At 45.2% G+C, this 17,630-nt stretch overlaps 1 protein-coding gene across 1 annotated transcript in view; it reads right to left on the bottom strand.

Annotated features, from left to right (window-relative positions):
- Positions 1-17,630, bottom strand: part of MCF2 (MCF.2 cell line derived transforming sequence) — a 66,691-nt gene that overhangs the window by 10,745 nt on the left and 38,316 nt on the right. Inside the window, exons 9-22 of the mRNA XM_030497893.1 lie at positions 17,321-17,435; positions 16,827-16,946; positions 15,224-15,415; positions 13,523-13,714; positions 13,211-13,382; positions 9,632-9,720; positions 8,980-9,068; positions 8,689-8,755; positions 6,747-6,862; positions 6,564-6,633; positions 6,112-6,204; positions 5,376-5,468; positions 4,288-4,413; positions 3,301-3,522 (exon numbers count right to left, since the gene is read on the bottom strand). Of these exons, the coding sequence (XP_030353753.1) occupies positions 3,301-3,522; positions 4,288-4,413; positions 5,376-5,468; positions 6,112-6,204; positions 6,564-6,633; positions 6,747-6,862; positions 8,689-8,755; positions 8,980-9,068; positions 9,632-9,720; positions 13,211-13,382; positions 13,523-13,714; positions 15,224-15,415; positions 16,827-16,946; positions 17,321-17,435 (1,756 nt within the window). The remainder of the gene's footprint in view (positions 1-3,300; positions 3,523-4,287; positions 4,414-5,375; positions 5,469-6,111; positions 6,205-6,563; positions 6,634-6,746; positions 6,863-8,688; positions 8,756-8,979; positions 9,069-9,631; positions 9,721-13,210; positions 13,383-13,522; positions 13,715-15,223; positions 15,416-16,826; positions 16,947-17,320; positions 17,436-17,630) is intronic.

Here is a 17,630-nt window from a genome sequence, read left to right as displayed (position 1 = left end):
TAGGGAACTTTCCATTCGGGAATCAGGAGAACTAACTGCAAAGTCCTTTCATACCTCTTTCAGCATGAAATTTCTCAGATGAGGCCTATGAAGTTTTATCAATGCATGGCACATTATTGTTCTACATACATTTTTTTCTGCCATGTTATTCTTTATTTTCTCACTTTAATTCATGTTTCATTCTTTCAGCAATCTTTAAATCTCATTTGTGAAGCCCTTAGCTCCTTTAGGAATTTTAGTTCTACATCTTTTGGCCCCTGACTGTCCCTGTGGTTGAGACACCATCTCAAGGTTTCCTAAAGAAGGGTTGATTTGTGGATATAGAGCCTGAGCTGCCACAAACCTGCCTTTCAGGACTTGAAGCTAGAGGTGGCTGAATGCTGCTGTACAGAGGTACCTGTTATCACAGACCATTTTTGGATGGAAATGCCAAAGGCCCAAATAATTCAGGATCTGCACAACGTGACCCACTTGAATGAGTAGCTCAAACTATGACTAGAGACCAAAAAACTCTTCAGCAACAGCAGACCTCTGATCCCACTGCTGACAATGCCATAAAGCTGAGAAATGCTGTAATATCTGATATCACATAAACCATCTTCTCACTCAAAGCAAAGTTTGCATCTGCTTTTTCATACAGTCACAGAATCCCAGACTGGTTTAGGTTGGAAGGGACCTTAAAGCTCATCCAGTTCCATCCCCATGTCATGGGCAGGGACACCTTCCACTAGAGCAGGTTGCTCCAAGCCCCTGTGTCCAACCTGGCCTTGAACACTGCCAGCGATGGGGCAGCCACAGCTTCTCTGGGCACCCTGTGCCAGCGCCTCAGCACCCTCACAGGGAACAACTTCATCCTTGTATCTAAATATGTGCATCCTCAGAGCTTTTGGGTTGATGATGACTACAACAAGTTACAAACTAGGTCACTTGTGCAAACTTTCTGTTCCTAGTTTCTTTTTCAAACATTGGTGCCCATTTTCACTGACTAGGAGCAGCCTCAGGAAACAAGCAGCAAGCTGACAAATAGCTTTCCTCATTTCTTCACTGCTTAAACAACAGAGCTCTTCTGAACCTGTGAGAAAGCATTTTCCTCTGGCTGCAGAAAGGCCCATCACTGAGCAACACCTAGCATTTCCCTGCCTCACGTTCCTTTCTCAACCCAGCCCTGTGCAGCCACATTTGACACAAGTATAGAGATCACTAAGCAGGACTGAGCTTGCAAGAATAGATGATCTTAAGGTCCTTTCTAACCCTAACTATTCTATGATTCTATGAACAAAGCCAGTGACCATTTGTACATCTACAGTTTTACACGTGTCCATTGGTGTTTAAAAATGCAGGGGTGAAAATGTGCAGCATAGTCCTGAATGGTGTAGTGCCATGATACCTTAGTGTCATGGTTTAACCCAGGACACTTAAAAAGCTGCATCAGGCTCCATTTGGATTTTATCAAAACCTAGAAAACTTAAAAGACAATGTTATAAAGGATATAGAAAGGGCAGCCTAGAGAGCACCTCATCCTGTCATTGCAAGCACCATGCATCTTGTTTAGCACAGCAGTTTATACAGAGGCTCCAACACAACTACCCAGGCATCAAGGTATGAAGTTTTAGATGATCTACTGTGACGAGGCGAAGAAAAGTGTCAGGAACAGACATATTTAAGGTCTATCCATTCATGTTAGTGGAATTTGAAACTCAACTTCCTCCCCCTGAGCAGGATTTGCTGTTCCTCAGTAATGTGTGGCTCACTGCAGTGCAGACCATGCTGGGCCAGTGTAAAGCTCATCTGCATCCTCTGCCAGGGTGGTATGTGGCACTGATTTACTTGCCACCACAGTGAGTGATGAACCTGCATCCTCCAAGTTACTGAATCCCAGCTGAAGAGGTATTTAGCACTGGATGTTTTACATAGTATGTAAAATATTATCCTAAGGGCTTCTTCCGTTTGTTTTACAGACATCCAGTTACACAGCTTCTACCCAACAGCTTGCTTTAATTCTGAATCCCAAGAAAATATTCCTGCAATGAAAAATAACTCCCTGATACTACCATGAATCAAATAAATGTCAAGCTCCAGAGAAATTATTCTGCCCTCAGGACAGCAATTCTGAAATGGCATTGTGTGGATGCAATCCTGCAGCATCCATGGATTCTCTAACCCCAACCTCTCCATGTGGCAACATGGACAACTGGGAAATAAGCCCTTCCGAAGCGAAGAAAAACCCTGGCCACGTTGCCTGGACTTCTAAGGCAGGATTTTCTCCTCCGAGCAGGCTTTCCCCAAGCTGCCTCTTCAGTTCTTTCAAAACCATGTCTGGTAAAACAAGTAATACAGGGAAAACAAGCTCTCCAGAAGGAAAATGATGCAGTTTGGGGAAAACATTGAAGTACCTAAACATATGGCCTGGGATTTGCTTTTAATACATGATTTGTAACATGCACTGGAGCCGAACAGACATATCTACTGTCATTTTGCTTTCCGACTACTCGTGGCATCTCCCTCCTAGACCCTGCTCAATCAGGGACCTGCAGCCTAAGGCCTCTGCCTCCAAGTGCCCTTTTCCTCCCATTTTAAGATTATACCCATATTGGGTTTTTATTTATTAAGAAAAATAAGGCAGAGAACCAAGACAAAACGCTGATATTAAGAGAGCTCATCACACATAGTATGCCATAAAGTCAATTCTGGAGGAGCAGTTTGGGATTTTTATTGATAATAGCATTTATAGGCTTGAGATAGTAGTTTATGCCCCTCATATTTTGCTCTTCATCTGATAATTGTACTTTTAGCTGCAGTTAGAGCCTGTGAAAGGACAAAGGCAATGAGGGAAGAAGAAGAGTTATCTCTGCATCCTCCTGGCTGGGAAACAGGGCTCCGGAGCAGCCAGGCAGACCCCAGCCCAAGGGACCAGCAGCATGAGGATCCCCCTTGCTCTCCCAAATGGAAGATGCAAAGGGCCTCCCTGGTTTCATGCCCTTGAATCCATGCCTGGAAAGCACATTGGGGCAAGGAGAAAGGCACCTTCTCATCCCTGGGACTTGCCCACAGCTCCATGTCCCTGGCAGATGCCATCACATATGTGACTCCAAGTCCACAGGCACTCCCAGCTGCTGCTTCAGCTATGGGTGCCCTCACAGCTTATTACAACCAACAGCCTTTCATGGGCATGGCACTTCCATATGGGGCATTACAGCCCTTAATAGCAGAAAACAAACCACTGTGTTAGAGGAAAAGTACTCTCTGGGTCTGCAGAGTTTACAATATACATGGCAATGGCCTCAGGTAAGAAGTCCTTACTTTCAAAAAGTGCTTAAAACTGTAAGATGAGGTTTTGTCATATCCATCTCCGTGCTCCTCTCGCTTCTTGCAGAAGACCAAGGCTTTCTCGTACAGGAAGAGATGCCTCTGCATTGGCTTGAACCTGGCAAGATCCTTCATTTTTGTGGGACCTTTCCGGTGTCCTGTCCAAACACTGAAAGATCCTTGCATCAACACCTTCCCCAGTTCGCTCAGGTCACCCTGGTGAGAGCATGACAAATAAAGCAAGAAAGAAAAAGGCATCAATTGAAACATAAGGACTGGCCAAACAATGACAGGCGATGGGGCCAGCTCCGTTCCAAGGCATGTCACTCTAAGAATAGGTCTTCCTGGAAGGATTAGATGATGTTTTGGGAGTGAGGGCATGGTGCCAGCAGGGAAACAGCGGTCTCGGACGCAGGGCTGTGGCTAGTCTATGTGAAGGGATGCAAGTCAGTAACTGGAAGAACTAGGAAGATAGGAAAGCTCCCCAGCTCCTATGGACATCCAGGCCAAGGACTCTGGCTTCATCAGTGGGAGACAGCAGAGGAGACTGGAGCCTGAACAGAGGTCTCAGAGGATGGACTTCTCAAGGAGGCCAGGACTGGGACCAGCAGCTTACAAAGCCAAGCCCTTACCCTTCCCTGAAGCCCTAGGGAAGACAACTACTTCAACAGGCAAGGCTCAAACTCAGCCTCAGAGAGCATTTTGTTAAATGCTGAACGAAGACACTCCAGGTCAGAACTAAGATGCATGCTGGAAAATACTCTCAAGAACCACCAGGTGGCAAGTGTGGGCACTATGCGATTTGGATAGGTCCTTCCAATGCGCCTATTTTCCCAAATCAAATGGAAAACTGTCACTTGTAAGAGCTCCTTCATCCCATTCACTTCGTAGCTCTTCTAGTACAGCTTTTAGCTCATACATTCCGGGACACTATCCATTCCCAACGCATCATCCCATCTCTCATTACCCAGATCTACTCACATCATATCCTGTTATTGAAATCTGATGCATAGAGTCATTGACCGACTTTAGTAAATCCAACATTGCAACCAGAGCTTCTTGAAGTTCCTGAACTCCATCACAGCTCGTGCTGTACTTTAGCAGCTCCTGAAAATAGAAATGGAAGAGCACATGTTTGCACTTGAACAAAGCAGACTTTGCCATCTCGCCCAAGGTTTCCAATGCCCAAGAGCAATCTACACTGCCTGGGTTTCTTTTGTCATATGTCATTGGAAAGAAGATTCACACTAAACCACAATGAGTATGAGGTGTGGGACACATCACTGAAGCATGGCCCATTTTTGCTGGGTTTCCTTAAGGATGGTGTCAGGTTATAGAGCGGCATCACGCTCGTATGAGTCCTCTGTGTTGTGTTTTCCTGCTTGGTAGGAAAGGTGGAATGAGGCTCAGGTTTTCCATTAGCTGCCAGTATGTCACATATGCCTTCAAACGAGGTTGCAGCAGACAGAAGGAAGAGAATTTATAAAATCCAGAGCTTTAAAGTCAATAAATGGAAGGCAGATTAGGGAATTATACTATTGATATAAAATTACTTTACTTTCAGATCTCCCGTGCCCACTTACAGCTTCATGCGTACTCATGTCTCATTCGAGAGGTGGGGTTTAGAAGCCACTACCCCAGTGTTATTCCCACTTTACCAAGTGGGAATAACAGCACTGCCTTGCCTCAGACAGGGGACATGAGAATAAATGCATTAAACACTACAGGCACTGTAACAACCCGAGGAGAAGAGATGCATCAATCTCATGTATTTCATTTACCACACTCTTATGATCATCTCTGGTTCAGTTTGCTTAGAAGTGCTTCTATCATTTTGCACCTCTGAATAGATTCAGTCTTTCTCCCCTTAAAAAAATGGCCTGTTAAAAGCACTTGTTCCTTTTCCAGCTCTGTGAATTTTCATCTTCACTGCAAGTCACTCCAGAGGGCTAAGATAAGCAACATGTAATCTAAAGCTTGGTGCTGATTTACAGGTAACCTTTAACTGAAGAATAAACTGGCAAACAAATCAACCTCCTGATGCCCTTTCACAGCAGAAGAGGAAATACCTTCAGAAGTAACTGGTATTTTGTCAGGCGCTGCACTGGTTTGAGCAAATAGGAATCCAGGCCGAGTTTGTGCTCTAATTTTCTTTGGCATTCCTGGAACAAAGAATTCTGAGTAAGTTCTGCACCAACTCAGTAGTTATTCCTACCAGTTATTCCTAGGGGGCCTACAAGGATGCTGGAGAGGGACTTTTCATCAGGAACTGTAGTGACAGGACAAGGGGTGATGGGTTTAAACTGAAACAGGGGAAGTTCAGGTTAGATATAAGGAAGAAGTTCTTCACCCTGAGGGTGGTGAGACGCTGGCACAGTTTGCCCAGAGAAGCGATAAATGCTCCATCCCTGGCAGTGTTCAAGGCCAGGTTGGATGGAGCCTTGGGTGACGTGTGAGGTGTCCCTGCCCACGGCAGGGGGTTGGAACTAGATCTTAAGGTCCTTTCCAACCCAAACCACTCTATGATTCTATGATTCCAACAGCATGACTAGTGTGGTTTGATGACTCCAAAGATTTCATGTAAAAACATCATATGCTGCCTAGAACTAAAGGGATTTTATAGACGTGTAAAATAATGTAACAAATAGACCTGCCTTAAAATCCCTGTGTAGAAGAAACTCCAACTGCTATTTTTGTGAGGCTTCCATGCAATGGTGAACGGAATACGTGGGATGCTGAGGAGGATGTTTGGGACAAGTGGGTGTCCCAGGATAATGCCTGGCTCAGTGGAAACAAACAGCTCACCTGGAAGAAGGTGCTCTCAGAGCACTGCCTCCACAGGGACTCCGACCGGGGCTTGTTCTGGCAGTACTTCTCATACATCTGGAAATCCTCTCGCTGTAAGGGAAGCCGAAAGGCAAGTCACACGCATGCACAAAGCCTGCCGGGCAGCCAAACCACATGAACACCCAAGCTCTACGTTTGCTTTTCTCTCCGCTGCCAACTTCAATATCTAAAAGTCAGAGTTTGGGTTAAAACACCCCACTGCTGGGAATCACAGCAGACCACAGTGTAGTCACGACTGCTGCTCACCCCATCTGCTGCTGGCCATGCACCCACACTCCCAGCCTCGCTGTTGGTGTTGTGGATCGGAGGCATCTCGCTCCACTGGCATAACTGAGATGTCTCAGAGTACGACAAACCAGGAGAAACATTGGCCTTCCAGTCTGCTTTATATGTGAAAATGAGTCACCCACCCTGTCTAGGAAACAAAATCCCACTCTCTCGGGTGCTCCCAGGCAGCTTTCCAAGCTGTGCAGGAAAATTCTGCAAGAGATGGGAGAAGAGGCAAAATGCAGCGGTGAGCAAGGGATGGTTTGGGTACTGAGTTGTTACAGGAAATCAGTTTGATAAAGATGGGAGTAAAGCTAGCATCGTACTTGTTGTGGAAGTCATATATCTCAGGCATGTTTCCGAAGAGGACATCCTTCCTGTTCCTCAGCACAGGAGGCATTAGGATGAGCATGGCAGGGTTATCCATCTCAGCTCTGTAGCCCTGCGGGACGCAAAAGGGGCTCATCACTCCGTTGGTAAGGCCTTGGCTTGGCATCTCCTCGAGGGCGGATGAAAAGGGGACGTGGACAGACTTTCAGTACAATCTGCTTTGTTTCAAAGTGCAACATCCCTTCTGTTTCCTTATTTTTGTTCTAAACCCCTGTCTTTCAGTCCCTGGGCACAAGGGTTGTGGTTTGGCAGGGAATGGCTTAGGATGACTCCTGTGGGGCTGGCCAGCACTGAGGAGATGCTCTTTATTCACCAAAAGCAAATCTCAGCCACTCTCTCTTTGCTATGGCCTGACTGTGGGAGAGGTCCCAAAGGAACACTTGTCTGGGTTGAACACATCTGCTGCTATGGCCATGGGACACAAGAGTGACAACATGTTTGGGGTATGCAATTACACACAACCTCACAGGAACCAGTGCATGAGGTGGCTTGTCACAAACCAGAGACAGCTTGAGATCAAATATCAAAATCAATGGGCTTTCTGCTCTTGTATAAGACCTGCTGAGCATGAGGGTCTATGCATTCCTCAGTGCCTTAGGCTCTCTGTCCTCTGTGGCTCCCTAACCCTCTTGAAATCACAGCCTCCCAAACCAGGGAGGAGCTGGAAGGGACACCACTGCACTACAAACTGTCAGGTGGAAGTAGGAAATAACGCAAAGTTCCCCTTAATAACATCACATCATCACACCAACGCAAGAACATCACCAGATGGGGTAAACAACCTAACTGTAAGGTAAGAAGAAGGCATGGCCAGAGCTCAGGACCATCACTGCAAAGAGGACATCAAGTGGCCACTAGCCACAGCTCGAGCTGGCCACACAAGTCACTAAGCATTGCATAGAGAACTAAAGCCACACTAAGAACGAAGGCCCTTTTAACATGAGAAGCAAAAATGTTCACAAGAATGTATTCAGCATGTACAGCACATCTTCTCTGGCTTTCCAAATTAATCTCTCACACTCACTGTGGTTAGAATCAGTATTCCTTACACTAAGTGGGCATTTTGTAGTTGATTAAGGATGCAGGAGAAGATAACTATCTGGAAAATTAGTCATTTATATTTAACCACTGCAAGCAGGCTGCCCTCTTTAAAGGAAACACTGTTTTCAGAAAGCTTTAATCTATTTGTCCATTTTTCTCCATCTAGACTCGATATGCACAGTAATAAATCTGTATACTTGCCAACTGCTTTATCACACAGAGTGTGGTTCGACACAACAAACGTCAGTGCAGAGCAATTACCTGTAACTACCTGGAGCCCAACAGATTTATATCCTACTTGCTCCTGGGCAAAACACGAAGGGGGAGTGCAATTTAACAGCCAGCTTGGTTTGGCCATCAGCAAGAGTTCTTTTGGAATACATTAGAAGTGTCTAAAATAGCAGTAAGAGAAATTATAAACTGGTTTCTAAAGAAATGTGCTTTATACGTTCACAAACCCAGGACAGGATCCTCCCAAGGAGAAAACACAAGCTTCTTTGTCTCCAAAAGGTAAAGGAAATTAGAGAACAGTTAAAAAAATCACAGCTTTTTGTACATTTTCCCAGGCACTGATAAATTACCAGTGCTTTTGTGTACAAACAGAAGGTTCCTCCCTCATTCTAGATGAAAAACTCATCCTGACACCAACTGTTCCTGCAGATGCCTCCAACAAAGGAAAACTAAAGAGAAAACATGAACATTTACACCTAGCTTGGGATCTGACAGTCTGGTGGAAACCTGCCCCACCACATCGTTGCTTAGTTTGACAGGGTGGCAGGTTCTGTTTTGTACAAGCCACGAGGGAACTGTAATGAGCAACCTGAAGACATGACTCACCGTCAAAACAGTGAAGAGCTCCTCCACGTACACTCTCTCTGTTTCTATAAGCTCATTTATGACATGGCTAAAATACAGAAAGAAATAGAATTATATTCTTTTTATGTGTGTAAAAACCCCACAGTGCAGTTCAACCAGCCCAAACCACAGCATGATCTCATGAACAACAAACACAGGGATGATAAAACAGGTAAAAGCACAAGAGATGATACCGACGTCCGGTTGAAGGAAGACATGGATGAGGCAAGAAATAAATGTCGTGTTGAGTGATGTAGAAGGGTGAAAACTTACCCTTTTAGTATATCCAAGTTGTCATCACTGTCTGATATAAAATACTGTAAGGAATTCCGTTTTTCCTGGTAGTCGTGCATGACTTCAATCTGGAAAAGAGATGGGATGCAGTGGGAAGAGCTGCAGAGAGGTCATGCAGATGAGCCCAGGATGAGCCCAGCCCCTGATGTTGGCACAGGAACTCTTTAGGGAAGGATGGAATATGCTTCCTTTTAAGAAATCCTTTGTGACACACAGCTTTTAAATGACATAGCACATAATGGATAGCCAAATATTCCCAAATATTGCTCTGCTATATAAAACCTGAGAACACTGGTAACATAATTCATAGGCGAAACAGTGGCAGATGGGCAGTTTTCCTAACATTTTCCTTTCCAGTGACAGACATCACTGTTATGCAAAGAACAAATTCAGGATATAATACACAGGAAATCAGTCTCTGTGATTTGGAGAAACAATCCCAGATAGATTTCGGGTGCTGGAATAATCCAACTAAACCATATGGATAGGAAAGGGTTTGGGGGTTGTTTGGGTTTTTAAAGGAAACAAAAAAGAGCATCCTCGAATCCAAAGTCTAAGTACAATCCATTTTTAGAAGGGTTTCAGTTCTTCAGTGCATAAAACTCATTGAGAATTCATGAATAGTTTTTACCTTGCGAGAACTTGGGGTTTTTCTTGATGTTTTCTTCCCAGGGAGAGAGAGATCAAATGAAAACTTCAAACTGGAATTAAAATCCACACCTTGGGTAGAAAAAAACATAATTGTGTCATGTGCATTTATAGCAAAGGAGATGGTTCACATGGAAACTAGTAAGTCACAAAGAAAAATGGGATATGTTTTAAGAACGAGTAATTAGTTAGCTAATTGTAAAATGGTTTGTGTTGGAAGGGACCTCAAAGCTCACCCAGCTCCAACCCCCTGCCACGGGCAGGGACACCTTCCACTAGAGCAGGTTGCTCCAAGCCCCTGTGTCCAACCTGGCCTTGAACACTGCCAGGGATGGGGCAGCCACAGCTTCTCTGGGCACCCTGTGCCAGTGCCTCAGCACCCTCACAGGGAACAGCTTCTGCCTTATCTCCAACCTGAACTTCCCCTGTTTCAGTTTGAACCCATCACCCCTTGTCCTATCACTCCAGTCCCTGATGAAGAGTCCCTCTGCAGCATCCTTGTAGCCCCCTTCAGACACTGGAAGCTGCTCTGAGGTCTCCACGCAGCTTCTCTCCTCCAGGCTGAACAGCCCCAATGTTCTCAGCCTGTCTTTATAGGGGAGGTGCTACTACAAGGAAGCTGACAAAATAAAGGGTATCCACCTCAAACAACAATACTAAATCCAAACAGTACAAGTCACATGGATGGTCATAAAGGCCATAAAGTTAGAAATAATCAGAAAAATACCCAACATCCATCAAGTTAGTACTGTGATCAAAACCTGAGAAGGTCAAAGCCTGTGCAAATGACAGAAAACAATAAAATCAAGCTACCAAAAGGAACATCCCACACTGGGACACTGGTTTAAAGTCTTTTTATGAACATAGAGCAGATGCTCAGCTGGTATGAACTGCTTCTCCCCCTTGAATGAATTTATTGCTATTGTCAGTAAATAATTACAATTTGTAATACTTTGGGTTACAGAGGTAAATTGGAAGCTTAAAAATAAAGCATCAATCTCCCCCATGAGTTATACAGTATCTTTCAAATACTTCTTAATCCTCAAGAGTCAATGTGGCAATTCTTCACCCAAAGGGCCTTTTCCCCCAGCGTGAATGGCAATATTGGATTCCTCCAGCCTCAGTGATAGCTCCACGTGCCAGCCAGCCCCAGTGGCTGCACCAAACTCTGAGATGGACCAAAACTGAACACATTCTCATGTGCAATATTCACCTTCTTTACAAATAGAAAAAAAAAAAGAGGCTAGCAAAGGAAAACCACAAATTAACTGGACTAATGGAATATCTTTCCATTATGGTAAAAAAAGGTATCACAGCACACATGGATGCAACAGCAGCTGTGTCTACATTGAAGGTTTGAAGAGTGCTGACACTGAAGAGCCACCTTTTGTAAAGCAGAAGATGTAAGGAGAAAAACGGGTGCAGAGGAAAGCAAACCCTCATGGAGAGCAGGCCCTCATCTTCACGTGGGGCTGCTGTAAGATAAAGCTCTGATGTATTATCACGTCAATGAGGCCTTAGACCTCCACGTGTAAACACGCCACATGAGAAGGAGAGAGATCTGGTGCTGCAGAGCAGATCGGAAGCATGCATGTGGTGTGACCCATCATGGACAGAAAGACCCAAAAGCAGCAAGGACTTGCCAGTGGTCCCACTGGGAGGAAGGGAACACAGATAAGAAGTTAGACAGGAGATGGTCATCCACTCCAGCCCGGTGTTCTGCTGCAGGAGTGAATCTGCTCCATCATTAGGGCTCTGTTGCAGCCTCCTGTATTGCTTCTGCACATCTCACTACATTTTATGGCTCAGGACAGGACAGATTTATTCTTTTGTTCCACCCCCCCCCCCCCCCAAAAGTGGTTTCAAAATTAGACCAACATTTACCAGACAGGCTTCAAATCCAGGGGAGAGATGAAAGAGGAAGCGTTTGTCCTCAGACAGAAAAAGAAGAGGGGGAGAAACAAAGGAAAGAAAGAGAAAGAGGACAAAAGTACCGTGCTCACAGGTGGCTTGGTTTCAATCCACACCATAAAACCATCCATCTCAAAGCACTCCCAGCAGAGCCCAGCATGTGTCTTTGACACTGCACATCACGCCAGCAGGCCCGCAGCAGTTTGATGTTTTGTATCAAACAGAGGTCTTATTAAATGCTTTCTCTGCATGAGCTATCCAAAAAGGAGCCTTTTGTCTTTCCCTGCTTGCTGGCTATGCTCATTTCAACACACTTGATCATTTCTTTCAGGAAGAGGATTAATGGAGGATACCAGTGCTTTGCAGGCGACTGAGTGCCTTTGCTAGAAGAACGTGCATCCCATAAAGGCATGAAACGAATCCAGCCAATTGATGATGGTCTTACAACATCCCATAGAGGTGGCCACCCATTTACCCCTACTCTTTAAGTCAAGATTTCCTCCTTAGTGCTTTCCTGTTTCTAGAAAGCTGGAACAGTTACGTTAGGTAACCCAGAGCATTCTTCCTGACAGGATTCAGAGGGCAGCGTGGTCTAGTGAAGGTGGCATCAGCCTGGGAAGAGGAAATCTGGGATTTATTTGCTGCACTGGCTTGCACCTCACGTAGTTTAATGCCCCTCACTGCCTCTGCCTTCATCCCCATCCCGCCACTAGCTTGGCTATTCACATTATGAACTGGAGCCACGTTTACTGTTGTATGATACCTGCTACAATTCACCATAACCAATATCCATTAATTCATTGTAAAAATGCTGTGTTAAAACACAAATGTTTCATTGCTTTATGCAGTCAGACCACTGAATTTAATATTCCCACAGAACATTGTACGTCCCTTGTTTAAAATACATGGATGTTACTTCAGAATACTTTTTAACTCCAATACATACAGGGCTGTATGTATCGGAATTGGGCCAATTGGGCTGAGGATTGAAGTTGTAATGTTATCATTTAAAGCTAACATTGTGCCACATCCCATTACCAAAATCAGGGCAGAACATTCACTGACCTCAGCTCGACCAGAATTTGTACTTTTCTGGGCATTAATTATTCCACAATTGGGATTTAAGGAAGACATCCTCGAGGAATCAAAGGCAGTTAAGCATCCAGCTCAGTTCTGTTCATGAGATTAATGCTCCTCATCTCTCCAAGCTCCTTTGCAAACATCAGTCTGACTTTATGTCAGCTTCAGCTCAAGACAGTCACAAAGAATAGGTACACTAATACATTTATAAACCTTGCCTCTTCTCCCTGTAGTACTAATTTACCAGTTTTCAGCCCAGTAGGATGCTAGTAAAGCAGAACGGGAAGCACACGCTGTTTACAACTCTCTTGTTTCACTGAGTAGGAAGTGAAAATAAATACCAAGCAACCAGCCCTATTATTCACACACGTATGGTAACACAAAATGTGTTCCCATATGAGGCAGGACACAAAACTGAAAAGACAATAAATCATCTCATATACATTTAGCATTACACAACGACTCTGTATCAGCCAGCAATGTTTAGCTGGTTTCTCAAGACCATCCTCAGTCTTACTCTTCCAAAAGCAAAAACATCATCTGAAAACACCATGAATGTAAAGTATTTTACCATGTTTAGGAGAGAATAGTGGTGATTTTGATCTGGGTGGATTTTCTGGCCTTGGGGCTACCAATTGGACGGGCCGTACGTGTTTATCCAGCAGCTTCTTGAAGCAAGACTGACGGTTCTCAAACATGCTTCGAACGTTTTCAAGCTTGACCTGCACTGACTGTATCTGGCACTGCAGAGAGTGAAAGAGACTCCTGTGATCAAATAACTATCAGTATTTTGCACTTTGACTCCAAACAGAGGACTATAAAGCTGACAACCCCATGCACTTGCTTTATACTTGTGCCACAAGGAACTGGAGAGGTTGCTTACCTTCAGTTCCGACGTTAAGACTGACTCAAAATCGTAGTGTAGGGCTTGGGGATCATAGTTTAAGTAGGTTGAAGAGCTTTCAAGAAACCTTTCTATGTCCTGAAGAGCTTTCTGAGCGCCTTCTTTAGACTGGCACTTATCCATCTGCTGGTTGGCAAGCAGGTAGGCACCTTCATCACAGCACTGCAGAGCCTGGTGACAGCAAAGGGAATGGGACCATCAGTGGCACCCCTGCTAAACCAACATTCCCATGAGGAATATCATTTACCAGATTTGTACGTTCAACCTGGAGCTAATTAGTAGCCCTAAAAACCTCAGCAGCTATTGGGTTTTGATTAGTAGAAAGGCCACATTTTGTCTGGAGGGTTCTCACCATACGCACCCAAGTTGTGCTGCCACTGAATAAAACCAGAGCTATAACTGACACAGCAGCACTATCTGGTGCGTAGTTGAGACAAATGATAAGCAGATCTTTATTTATCTAACTCAGAAAGCTAAAGGGAGAAATAGAGTTTATAAGGAGACAGGCAGGGATTTTTGTGGTAAATGCCTGGCTCAGTGCAGACCTGAACTGTGAGAAAAGATCAAAGAAATTGCATTCATGTCTTAAATAAAGAAAAAAAGGATTTGAAATTGTACTTTAAGCTTCCAACATTTAACACATATGTAATAGGTTCAGCTGGTACTCATGCACTGGTGCACACAGGTATGAGAAGATCATGGAGCGGTTTCAGTTGGAGGGGACCTTAAAGCTCATGCAGTTCCAATCCCCTGCGATGGGCAGGGACACCTTCCACTAGAGCAGGTTGCTCCAAGCCCCTGTGTCCAACCTGGCCTTGAACACTGCCGGGGATGGGGCAGCCAAGAGGACCTGTGAACGGGAAGGGAGACCATGGAGAGCAGGACCATGACATGCTCCAGCAGAGCCCACGGGCTACACCACTAGCACCAACCAGGACTGCCAGGAACCCAGGAGAGGACACTGCCCTGCAGATGAGAGCCGGCTGAGGAATGGCCTGTCCCCACACATTAACACAACACTGATGTGCAGCACACACAGGGGTAAAACAAGTCCCAAGTCCCCCAAACCAGTGAAATGGAACAGGGCCAAACCTCACTGCTTCTCTTAATGGTCTCAAGCATATCACAGCCACGTGCCTTCTGGCCTAATTAGCGTGAATTTCCCTAAATGAGTATTTGATGCTGATTAAGATATCAAGGAGCATTGAAGCCACACGACTCCACTTCCACGCTAGCACACAGCAGCTGTGCTTATCTACCAATCTGTCACCTCATTTTACAGTCAGCTATGCTCATTCTTACTAAATCTCTAAGAAAAACGGGCTGGCATTTACCCAAAAGCATCCCCTCTATTGCACTCAGTGTGGAAACCTTGAAAGTCAACTAATAGATGGACGCAGCATGAAATCATGACCAACAGCAGCAGCTGAACTTTGGTGTTCTGAAGAGATGCCCACCTCTTTCTGCTGACTATTCACAGCAGCAGCAGATAGCTGTTTGCTAATTTAACCAGCTAAGTGAGGGGTGAAGCACTCCTCCAGCCTCTGTGGGATGCTTTCCTATTATGAACTGCTGAAGCAAAGCTGCAACTTTCAGATGCGCCCAGCTAAGAAGTGGAGATGTTAACCCCATGGAGAAGCTAATATCTGCTTCTCAGGGCACGGTGTCTCTGAACTCTACCTGCTGAAGGCGGGTATGGAGGTCCAGGGTCTTTTGCAGCCGCATCTGCTTCCTTTTGATCTCATCAGACAAGACATCGGAATGGTGCCGCAGCTCGTTGCATTGCTGGCAGATTAAGTTGAGGGCATAGTGATGGTTTGCTGCTAGCTGGTGTCCGTGTAGTATCACCACCTGGGCCTTCCCTATCAGATCCTTCAGTGAAAGACAATTGCACACTTAGTGAATGTCAAAATATCTACATATAACAACACGAATCAGAGCATCATACAATCCCAGACTGGTTTGGGTGGAAGGGACCTTAAAGCTCATCCAGTTCCAACCCCTGCCACGGGCAGGGACACCTTCCACTAGAGCAGGTTGCTCCAAGCCCCTGTGTCCAACCTGGCCTTGAACACTGCCAGGGATGGGGCAGCCACAGCTTCTCTGGGAAAAGTCTGTGCCAGCGCCTCAGCACCCTCACAGGGAACAACTTCTGCCTAAGAGCTCATCTCAATCTCCCCTCTGCCAGGTTAAAGCCATTCCCCCTTGCACTTTCTCATCTTCCCAGATTTTAGGTACCCATGGAGATGACTGCCATCAGGAGCAGCCAGAATAGGTGGCTTACACAGGATAAAATGGCACCCATGATATGGGAAAAAACCCCACTTTTGCTATCCAAAAAGAGGATGAAGAAGAAAACAGTATTTTACCAAACCAGCAATGCTGGAAACATATTGCTGCCATCCCCAGGAACTGCACTCTATAAGAACCTGTGTCTCATGCCCAGTTTAAGCACACTATGCACATAAGCACGAAAGGGAACTTGAGCAGTTAAGGTTTACGGTGAAAACAAACCAGGCTCTTTGCAGCAAAGCTTGGTGCTGGTCAGTGTAATGGTTATGGCTTCTCCAGGGTTGGCTTTCTGCTGGGACTGCTTCCCTGTTGCACCCTGCCTGCCTGGCCTTTTGTTCCTCCTCTCTCCACACACATTTCATTCAAATGGCCACAAAGCCTTAGACCTTTCCCCAGGACTCTTATTTTCCAACAAGCCCCTGGGGGTTGTGTCCAGATCCCTCAGGATCTCCCCACAGACCCTGACACACTTGTCAAGCACATCCCTTTGCAAAAGTCACATCCTCCGCTGGGCTCCTGTGAATCATCTCTCTCCACTCTTCTTTCCCCTACATCTCTTAGTCTTTCTTCATCCATATGTTGTGTTCAAATCACAGACACATCAAGATAGCAACTTTTTTTGCCTCTCCATGTGCCTGGTAACCAGTCTCTGCCTATTAGCACTGCTAAAGCACTTAACATATAAATAATCCTTCTTCCAGCTCATTAAATCCCACGCCTCCCCTATGTTCAGACATTTATCTGCTCTAGATTTTCCTGGTGGCTCAGCGATTTATTTTAACTATGATAATTAAATACCCTGTTTCTGGCTTTCAGAGTGATCACAGCATTTCTGCACACAGCAAAGACACAAAATCAATCCTTTTCGTGCAGCCGCCTCCCAACAGATTACACTAGAACCAGGTAATGCCAGAAAACACCTCCTACCACAAACTCAGAATGTGCCTCTTGTGTTTTCATTAGTGCTTCTTTCTGTGAAAGCTTATCTCACCTGAGCCATACCATCGAAATGAGCCAAGTCCTTGAGCCTCTGTTTTACTTGGAGGACACTGTCACCAGTGTCAGGCAGCTCTGCTTGCTGACCCGTGAGAAATTCAATGGCATTCTTGACCTAGACACAAAGAAGAAGACTGCTGCAAAAAGGATACAAAGCACAGGCAGAACATCATTCTCAGACTGAGATTAATCACACTTTAGCCAAGACTGCTAAATCCAAGCATAAAACTACTGTCCAATAACTAATCACTAAATTCAAAGATGCTTCTATCAGCAAAATCTCTGTGACTGCAGGGCAGTGATACCTAAATTAGCTCTGGATGAGGAAGCACCATGGTCTCCCCAAGCTAGCCAGCGCTGCCAGAGCCAAGGAACTGCAGCATGAATCAAACACTCCTAAAATAAAAAGCACAAAAGCTTCTCTCATCTCCCTTCCCTTCCGTCTCCAGCTCTTCCTTCCACCACCAGCAGCAGCGGGTCTGACCATACCTCTTGAAAACTTTGCTCAAACTTCCACAGTTGTAAATACTGCTCCATTTTTAACTGATGTTTTTCCCAGAAGCCATCAAAAGCAGTCTCCATCTCACGCAGCTGACGGAGTAACCTGCAGCACAGGAAAAGGACAGGACCAGAACAGTTTGCAAACAGAGAACAAGCAGAGATGGGCAATCCCTAGAGATCGCATGTTCAGGTCTTCTGGACCCAAGCTCCCAGAAGCAGTCAACAGATGCATATATATGACATGTGAGGAGCTCAAAGAGAATGTTAATGGAATCATCACTGCAGATGACAGCACCTG

The sequence above is a fragment of the Strigops habroptila genome, chromosome 9 (assembly GCF_004027225.2).
Source record: "Strigops habroptila isolate Jane chromosome 9, bStrHab1.2.pri, whole genome shotgun sequence".
Taxonomy (NCBI): Eukaryota; Metazoa; Chordata; class Aves; order Psittaciformes; family Psittacidae; genus Strigops; species Strigops habroptila.
Note: the sequence above shows the minus strand (reverse complement) of the source record. Positions and strands in the feature narration are given on the sequence as shown.